The 10,011-nt window shown below is 39.9% G+C and overlaps 1 protein-coding gene across 2 annotated transcripts in view; it reads right to left on the bottom strand.

The window, feature by feature from the left end:
* The window catches only part of TBCD (tubulin folding cofactor D), a 256,774-nt gene that overhangs the window by 24,107 nt on the left and 222,656 nt on the right, over nucleotides 1–10,011 (bottom strand). For both annotated transcript variants that reach the window (XM_024217615.3, XM_026654436.1), the window contains exons 35-37: nucleotides 9,076–9,153; nucleotides 2,454–2,543; nucleotides 1,264–1,351 (exon numbers count right to left, since the gene is read on the bottom strand). In XM_024217615.3, coding sequence (XP_024073383.2) covers nucleotides 1,264–1,351; nucleotides 2,454–2,543; nucleotides 9,076–9,153 — 256 coding nt within the window. The remainder of the gene's footprint in view (nucleotides 1–1,263; nucleotides 1,352–2,453; nucleotides 2,544–9,075; nucleotides 9,154–10,011) is intronic.

Here is a 10,011-nt window from a genome sequence, read left to right as displayed (position 1 = left end):
AAAACTTGTTCACCTTAGCCTCTAAGGATAGAACAAGAAGCAATGGGTTTAAACTGCAGCAAGGGAGGTCTAGGTTGGACATTAGGAAAAAGTTCCTAACTGTCAGGGTGGTTAAACACTGGAATAGATTGCCTAGGGAGGTTGTGGAATCTCCATCTCTGGAGATATTTAAGAGTAGGTTAGATAAGTGTCTATCAGGGATGGTCTAGACAGTATTTGGTCCTGCCATACGGGCAGGGGACTGGACTCGATGACCTCTCAAGGTCCCTTCCAGTCCTAGAATCTATGAATCTATGAAATTACTGGAGTGCTCTGAGCTGGTCAGGCAGATTTATCAAGAGAGAGGAGGGTGTTGGACCCCACATATCTCTCAAGGAATGCTCCATAAGGAACAGTTTCAGTCTATCTTTCCTCAGTATTGTTGATCTGTCCTTGAAGCTGGAGCAGACCTTACACATGGACAGGATATGGGACTCTCCAAGGCAGCAGAGACAGCTGGAATGCCCATCACTGAGGGGGAAAAACCTATGGCAGGTCTGGCAGGGCTTTAATCCTGTGTTGTTGTTTTTTGACATAACCCACTAGGAAAGGCTGCAAGGCTGGAGGATCATGAAATAAAAGGGGAAGGCGTAACCTTTCCTCCCCCCCCCCCAAGCCTGAGCTATAATAAAAATTAAAGAAATACAAAATAAAATAGAATAAAAGAATAAAAAATCTGCATCAGCTAGCAAGTGGAAACTATGATACTCCATCTTAAACCACAGGTGGCGGAGAAGTAACTGGAGCAGCGGTGGTCCGTCCTTCCATACATTTCCCTTATACCACAGCACAAGGTGGCATAGGGTGCTGGTGCAGATCCAAAGCACTGCTAACAAAAAGCTCACACACACACACACAGAGCAACAGTAGGGCCAGTAACTCAAGGAAGAATTTATTATGGCTGTACAAACAGAACAGCAGCAATTTCTAGATCGTAAATGCTTTGGGGTAAAGACTCAGACAAAGGGGAAAGGATATGGAAACAACATACAAGCAAATCAATAAGGTAAAGAACTAGCAGGAACTAAGATTTCAGATGAGTAACATCCAGAGAAAAACCTACCCAAAAGTATATGGTTTTTAAATATCTGTGAAAAAATGTGTACATGTCAAATGTATTTTCAATCCCTTTTCACTTGAAGTAGTATTTAACAACATTATTTCTTGGTAAAAAGATAATATTCTTTTCTCCAAAAGCCTTATGGCAACACCTCCAATACTTACCACAGGAAATGGATGGCAAAGAAGAAGAAACAGCTGAAATAAAACTTTCTTTCTCATGTCACCTTGAAACTGAATCATGCCACAAAACCTAGAAAAATAACAATGTATAGAGCTTGAGTGGTTTCCTTTCACTAGTCAATCACAAAGGTACATTTTATTGTTGAGGTTAATAATAAAGATGTATAAATATGTATAAATAAAATAAAAGTTTTGCTTCCCTCAAAAAGTATCACTTTATTTTCCAACCACTGTGGGAAAGCAAACTGAAGGAAAGTATAGTAAAAATCATTAAGGGTTAGTAAACAATGTCTGGGGTGCCACACAGCTATGCCAAATACAAATATGGTTTTAAAACTACTGACAGGCAGCACCAAAGAATGTGTGTGAAAATCACCACAAAGTGAAACAAGCTCTCACACAGGGAAATGAGGACACAGTGTAAGCTAATGCATGATTTGGTTAGGAGTAAAGGATAGTTTGGATATGTGGTTTACTGCTCATTTTAAGCTTTCTAGAACACTTTCAAATACTGGAGTAGAAAAAGTGAACTAGTGGTAGACTAAGAGCATTGACACATTGAGTCAAGAATATCCTTAGCTGTATCCTCTGCTTTCAGTAGAGTTACAACTGACAGTGTCATACCAACTTCTGCCAAGGAACGTCAATCCAGACTAACATCACTGTTTCCAGCCCCATGATCTCACCCACCCACCTACAACGCTGCTGAAGCACCTCAATCCTGACTTGCAACTTCTCCCTGCTACTCCAGCTGTGGTTTTCTCTGGAGCAGAAACATCCAAATTGGTTTTGAGTTCTAACTCACAAATAGGATCTAGGGTGATTTATTTAATTATGTTTGTTATCTAGCCAGCATTTGAATCAAGCTCTCCAGAAGTAAAAAGCTAATGATTTAACCCACCCCTTAGGGCACCAGCAGTTTAATCATTTGGGTTGGGGACATTTGGAATCAAATCTTTACTGATTCTTTGTGTGTGTTTTTCTTAAAACACACTTATAAATATCATGGAAACTTTCAGTTACATTCATTCACATGTGTTTTTTCAGATATATTTAATGACAAATAGAAAAAGGAGAACAATTCTCCAATCACCCCCACCCCACCACTCTATGTTCAGAACTTAAATCTCCATTCCCTGAATTAAAAAAGGAAGATTTTTGTACAAACTCACACTGCAATGCTGGAGCGAAGTTTCTGAATGTCTTTGGATTTCTTGATCTCTTCTTTGCAAAGAGTAAGTAACTTCAAAGAAAACGGATGGCTGAAATTTTTAAAAGTTTATTTTAGTTATTAATTTAAAAGGCAAACAGAACTCTTTTAGGTTGACATTCTGTTAAAATCTATTTCTAAATGAATATAGTTGTCATGGAGGGTGCCAGATTTCATAGAACAAATACAGAACAGACAGCAGTATAGGAAGCTTCCCCCACAATGCTCTGCCAATCTGATTCACCCCTTTCTTGAAGGACCTCCTTTCTAATGGTGAGAATTTACTTCAGCCTCAATGCTTACTCAATCACTGACCTCTATAGTGACAAGGGAGAAATAAATGCTAATTGTTTTGTGCTGCGGATACCTGTCCACTGGGGGAATGAACTATAACCAAATTCATTCCACATATACCACCAAACAATTAGATGCCATGTCTTGTTATTACTACCAACCTGTGTTGGATCAGAAATGGCAAAGGAAGAGAGAAAACATTCTGTAGCCACATAAAAATCTATTTATGTTATGCATTGCTATGTTACCTAGCCCTTAATCATCCCCTGCTGTTTTAAAATTCATCGAAAACTTTTTTTGCATCAAGTGATGATCAATGCACTTTAAACTATTGTACTGTCATGATCTCTTAGTGATTCCTTGGATTGCAGTTCTCTAAAGCTTTACTGCTAAATGCAGTACAGTTTGACACCATCTTGAAATATATTTAGCAAGTGTGTTTTTTCCACACACCATATGGGAAATGTGGTTCTCACAGTTTTTTCCCAGATGCTTACACAAACAGTGTTGTTTAATATTCTGTTTGTTCATATTTCATGGGCTCTTAGAATATATCCTTATATTTGCAGCATAACTTGTTTAATCTTCTGCTCAATACTCTTAGGCATCTGATAAAAAAAACAAACAGCAGAGTAATTTGCTGTGTCATAAATGTAGCATGAAACCACTTCATATTTGTTTAGTAAAACATAACACTGGCAAAGAAATACTTTTATTTTATTCCTAGATTGTGCATTTAGGAAACCTCCACTGTACTACATATGAAAAGCATAAAGCAAAATCCAGACATTTATCTCTGTTATGTTGATTTAAACTGTGGACCTAAAAATAAGATTAAGGTGTACAATATAATTTATCTATTTTGCAACAATACAAAGGTGAGAGGAATGATAAAGTTATAATTTCCATACAACAGGCGTCAGTGTGCTTTACATTATTTTAAAAGGTAATTTCAGAAAAAGTACTGGTGTAGTTATGTTGAAGTGGCTAAGATCTCTAACTCAGAGGCGTGCAGTGGTAAGTTCTGTGCCACCACCACAGCCACAAGTCGCATCAGCTCTGCTCCAACCCTGCAAAGAGAGTGAGGTTTGTGAGAAGTGTGCATGTGTGAGACATTTGAGGGGGATGGTGTACATGCATGCATGAATTTGAGAGTTCATGTGTATCCATGTCCAAGGGTGTATGTTTAGGCAGGTAGGTAGGTGTGTGTATTAATCCCTAGCTACATGTGTATGGCTGTATGCGTGCGGTGAACTGTGTGTATTGTTAAATAATAAAAGCTAGGTATCTTTTCCTGGGCTGGCAAATTACACAAGGCTATTTTCCAGACTGGCTGAAAGTTACAGGAGTTTAATTACATTATCTGCAGTGCGTGCCTGCCTTTCAGCACAGGATAACAGCAATATGGTGAATTAGGTGAGATTTTAAACTGATTCAACAATATAGACATTGCTGAAAAGCACAGCAACAAAGAGGCCAATTGGAACAGAGCATCTGGAAAAAATTTAGTACATGTAACCTTATGTGCAGCATTTGGTGTTTAAAACAGACCCACTTTCCTTTCTGTCATCTGCCAATTTCACATTTGTAATAACTAAACCTAACCTATGTGTGATCTCAGATGACTCAAATAGCTTGGCCTCTTTAAAGGAAATTGAGAAAATTCCTTCTTCTGTGTGGGCATGGTTCCAGCAGAAACAGAATCAGTATCTGGGGAAAAGAGATCAGTCTGAAGTCTTTACATTATGCAAATTGGGCACACGTGTTCCTGCAAAAAGAATTTTTGTTTTAAGGTGAGCTGCATTTCAATTAGATCAGTCATGACATTACTTGGGGTGGTCTTGAAATCAGAGGAGAGCCATGCTGTGCCCTTTTCAGCTTAGGCTCTATTAAGGAATGGAATTACCACTACTTAAAGAATCGCCTGTAGTATTAAAATCTAAGAGCCACATCAATAATGACACATGCCATCTTATGGCACTTTATAAAACCTTCTGCAAACTGTTATATCGATGGTTTTAGAAATGAGAGGCCCTAATAGCTGAACATATACAGTAATTCCTCGATTAATGTTGTAGTTATGTTCCTGAAAAATGCGACTAAGTAAAGGATGTTAAGCGAATCCAATTTCCCCATAAGAATTAATGTAAATGGGGGGGGAGATAGGTTCCAGGGAAATTTTTTTCACCAGACAAAAGAATATATTTATATATATATTACACACACACACACACACACACACACACACACACACACAGAGTATAAGTTTTAAACAAACAAACAATTTAATACTGTACACAGCAATGATGATTGTGAAGCTTGGTTGAGATGGTGAAGTCAGAGGATGGAAGAGGGTGGGATATTTCCCAGGGAATGCCTTACTGGCTAAATGATGAGCTAGCACTCGGCTGAGCCCTCAAGGGTTAACACATTGTTGTTAATGTAGCCTCACATTCTACAAGGCAGCACAAATGGAGGGAGGGGAAACAGCATGGCAGACAGAGAGAGAGAGATGCACATTGCCCCTCTAAGTACACCGACCCCACTCTAAGTATATTGCCTTTTTAAGTAGATCAGCAAGTTGAGACAGCCGCTGCTGCCAGAAAGCTCCCTCCATCCTGAGCCCTGTCGTGTCCCCCCCTGCTCTATGGAGATGGGGTAAGCGGGGGGCAGGAGCAGGGGGAAACCCTGCCATTAGCACCTCTTTCCCCCCTTGCACAGCAAGCAGGAGGCTCCCAGGAGCAGCTCCAAGGCAGAGGGCAGGAGCAGCACATGGCAGTGGGAGGAGGGACAGCTAACTGCTGGCAATTGATAGCCTGCTGGGCGGCTGCCGCACAGGGAACTTAGGGGAGCGGGGAGCTGATAGGGGGGCTGCCGGTCCACCCTGGTTCCAAGCCCCCACCAGCTAGCTCCAATGGGCTGCTTTTTCTCCAAGCAGTGGACAAACATTATAAGGGAGCATTGTGCGACTTTAAGTGAGGAGTTACTGTACAGATACTACTTATGTGATGTTGCCAGGTGCACACTATAGCAATAGAACGATGATTTAGAGACTATTCTGTTCAAACTTAGTAGGTACTGTATGCTAGAATACGTCTAAGTATTTTTAACTCCGGGAATTAGATACTTCTTCAATGGAACTACTCCTGAGGGCAAGAGATTCACAATCTGAGCCTGTTGTATTATGGCCCAGTCCTGCAAGATGCCAAATGCCCCCCATCTCCCACTCACATCAATCACTAAGCATTTTGCAGGATCAGCCTTCAGCAAGCATTTTGAAAACCCTGCCACACAGGGCCTAGACTATAATGGACTTTAAAAACACTGTTCAAATGTGCTAGCCTTGGCCTCTGCCACCATTCCTGACCAACTAATGGTCCAGCCAGAATCACATTATTCTTTAAAATGAAGAGGAATGGTGAAGAGGCCATATGGGTGAATATGAATTCCATACAAATTCACAATTTTTATTAGGTTAAAATTCAGAGTTTTATGGAACAGTGTGTGCCTGCACAGAGGAACCATTACATTTCAATGGAAAAGTACTGCAGCTATTAGTGGGGGGGGGAAAGGAGACTAGATGGTGAATGAGAAATGGCAAACAGACTTTTCACCTCAATAGCACAGATTCAAACCTGGCCAAGGGCAACAGCAAATGAAAGTTGTTACTGGCAGCAGTTTGGTCACCTAGGGAAAGAGTTGGGTTATGCCATTTCCTATTAAGCAGGTGTCCAAGGAGGTAATTGGCCTCCTTGTTGGCAACCTCAGCAGAGGTGCAAAGGACTGAATGGATTATGAAGATTCAGCTCCGCTCTCAACCTTATAGGTTACCAATCTAGTAAGGGTTGAAGCATACTGACAGGACAGTTCTGGGGAAACTGCCAAGTGATGTATTTGTCCAGTATATAGTAAAGAATCCTAACATTGTCAGCCCAGCACATTTCACGAGCACTAAAAGTCAGTTAGACAGAGCTATGAGAATGCTTTCCACTGTCTTTTCCAAACCCAGCTTTAGGGGGGCATTTTGTGAACAGACAAGAACATGCACTCCAAGCTGTGTTCCTGTGAAGCAAGAATGACATCCAGTGGCAATTCAGGCTAATGCAAAGTATTTATGTCCCAAGGGGTATCAAACCATTAATTCAATAGCTATAACTTAACTATAGAATTCAGCAACAATTTGGATATTATTTACCTGCTGTGGACAGCTAAGATTTTTTTGCAACTGCTGTTGGAAAAAAAGGAAGTCTAGTATACTGTATACAAACCTCTTTTTTTACTGTAACAGAATAGAAATTTGCATTTGCAAATACTCATTTTTTTATAACGAATTTAACAATAGTCAGCTGAAGGCTAAGCAGTCATTGGCATTATAATCATAGGTGTTGGAACATTTTAAATCCAGGGGGATCTTGCCAAGACGTAGTTGCCCAGATTAAGAAAAAACCCCAACAAATAATTTTACAGGCTGATGTTCCAGGCTTTTGAGCAAGAGTTGCATACTCTATAGATCAGATGTAATGTACTGTATAACAGGACATTTTTCATGTTAAAAAAAAAGAAAAGAAAACATCAACCAGCACTATAATTCATAGCCAATTTTTTGTGGGACACACATATTGACATTAAAAATGAGACAAAGCATTCACCTCTGTCTCCCCGCCACCTAATCCCCAGCACTTTTTATATACATTCTAGCTCTGAAATTGTATGCTGCATGTTATAGGGCAGTGTGTCTGCAATTCAGTCAAACTCATTCTGCATTGTATTTTCGCATCCTTTTTGGCACGTTTCTTTGGCCGAGGGGGCATACAAGTGGTTCTGCTCAAGCAATCTGCTCCAGCAGTCACACACTCCCATATTCTTTCACACTGCAATGCAGCAGGCATCGGTGAGCCAGGGCCAGTATTTAACTATTTTTTAACCATCCCAGGAAGATTTTCCCAGAACAAACTATAATTACTGCAAACATAGGACAGCACTCTGGAACTCTTTCTAGCTAGCTTAGGGTCTTCTATAGCACCCTCTAAGCTCTTCCCAGACAAATTAGATCTGCATTGCAAGATTTGGTCTTAATCCTCTAAATAAGGAAGGGAGAGGAATTCATCAGATTAATAAATGGTTTTATTTTGTTTGAGAGTGGTGATGTTTATTAACCTTTAATATTCTAATTTCTACCATTTAGAAATATGTTACCAGTTTAAGAAATGTACCCTATACATATAATTGGAAATATTCGAATAATTAGTTAAAACTTTCAGACCAGTAGAAACTTTTAAAGTGCATCCACTGTGAGTGATTTTAACATTAAAATAAAGAGAAACTTTTTAAAATAGATGCCAAATCCAGTATAAAATTGCATATAGCGCACTGACTGCGGTACAACTCTGCCAGGTATCTGCAGATGTGCAGACATACTGTTTGTCAGACTTCAAATGGAATGCTTATTCACATTTATTCAGTCCCAAGAATATTCAGTCCTTCCAGAATATTTAACTTGACTGGAAACTTTGGGCCTTGCCATGCAACTCTCAGAAGAATGTATTTTTAAAAATGATAGGCCAGCAGAGGCATTTTGCCTCACCATGTCACATTGGGAAACACTGCCAGTGAAATGTGCACAGCATGGTGAACAATATATATTTATGCCCAAGAATATGTACAGCTAGTTATGGCTATACAACAATTCTCAGCAATTGTATGAATCTGTCACTGCCACACCTTCTCCAGATGAAAATATGCAGATTGAATCTAGTTCATTTGCAGGTCATAAAACAGTGATAAAGAGAGAGCTAAAATGGGTTAAAGGGATACTGCCAAGGCTCTTAGCCCCAATATTTGACCTTTGGATTTGACCTTTCTTGATAGCTGCTCAATGGATTATTGTAACTTCAGGGAAAATTAAACAAAATTATTAAGTTGCCTAATATACAGCGTAGCATGCACCTCAGTCTAAGGCAGCTGTTCACTGGCACTACCACTATATGTACATTAGTTTGTTGCAAGATTTAAAAAAACACATAACATATTGTGAAACCAAAACTCCCCCAGCAATTATAATTATCAGGTTTTCTGATGCATTTTTCAACAGAAGAAAAGATCTTCTGAGAAAGCACCACTGTCAAGGTAGAGATGATCAGATTTTGGTTTTAAGAACATTGACATTCAACTGGTAACAACATTCTCACTAGTAACACAACACAAACGTAAATTAGCTACAGCAGCAGCTATCCCCTTCAGTGTCCTCTGATATAAAACAGCAATTTCAAACCAGAATAATTAGCACTTACTTCTCTTCAGCGGTGAAAATATCAAAGCAGCCATTGGCCAGCATCTGATCTAGCATCTTTAGCAAGGGCACAGACACCCTAATGTAAAAAAAGTACACACCGTAAAGACATTTCTTGGCACAGATTTCATTTATACACTTATTTTTATAGGAAGCAAGGGGGGTGGGGGGACCTCCCATCTCCATACAGCTATTTAAATTAGAATTGCACTCCACCCTAGGGGAAGGTTGCTAGGTAACTTCTGTGAGTTGGCTAAATCATTCTAGTTGGCTGACACGGCTGCATTCTGTTGCAGCCAAAGGGAAGAGGCTGGTCAACAGCTAGCATGGATGTAAGCCTGTAGGGGCCTGGAAACCCAACTAAAACCTGTTGGATAATTTTTGTGAATCTGAACAACGTACTTCACTGAGTTTATTAAAAGTTGCAAAAACTTTTCATTTAGCCTAGTTATTGAATGGATTAGAGCACGTGGTATGACAGCCAAAACAGCTACACAGCTACATATTCCCAGCTACCACTGCTGAGTTAACTCTGAAAGTAAGACTGAAAATTCTGCTAAATGTCATGAACAGAAAAAATTCCCCAGGACTGCTAGGCAGAGATGGCGTTCACCTTTCAAGGAGGGGAAAGACCCTATTTGGACACAGACTGGCTAACCTAGTGAGGAGGGCTTTAAACTAGATTCGACAGGGACAGGTGAGCAAAGCCCACAGGTAAGTGGGGAACATGGAGACCTGGGAGATGGGTCGGAAACGAGAGGGAGTGTGGGCTATATTGGCAGAGAGAAAGGAGGGTCAGGACAAAACTGGGAGGAAAGATCAAACCAGTATCTTAGATGCCTATATACAAATGCGAGAAGTATGGGTAATAAGCAGGAAGAACTGGAAGTGCTAATAAATAAATACAACTATGACATTGTTGGCATCACTGAAACTT

Source organism: Terrapene carolina, unplaced genomic scaffold (assembly GCF_002925995.2).
Source record: "Terrapene carolina triunguis isolate 2854851 unplaced genomic scaffold, T_m_triunguis-2.0 Scaffold192, whole genome shotgun sequence".
In the NCBI taxonomy this organism is placed as follows: Eukaryota; Metazoa; Chordata; order Testudines; family Emydidae; genus Terrapene; species Terrapene triunguis.
This window is presented reverse-complemented; position numbering and strand designations above follow the sequence as displayed.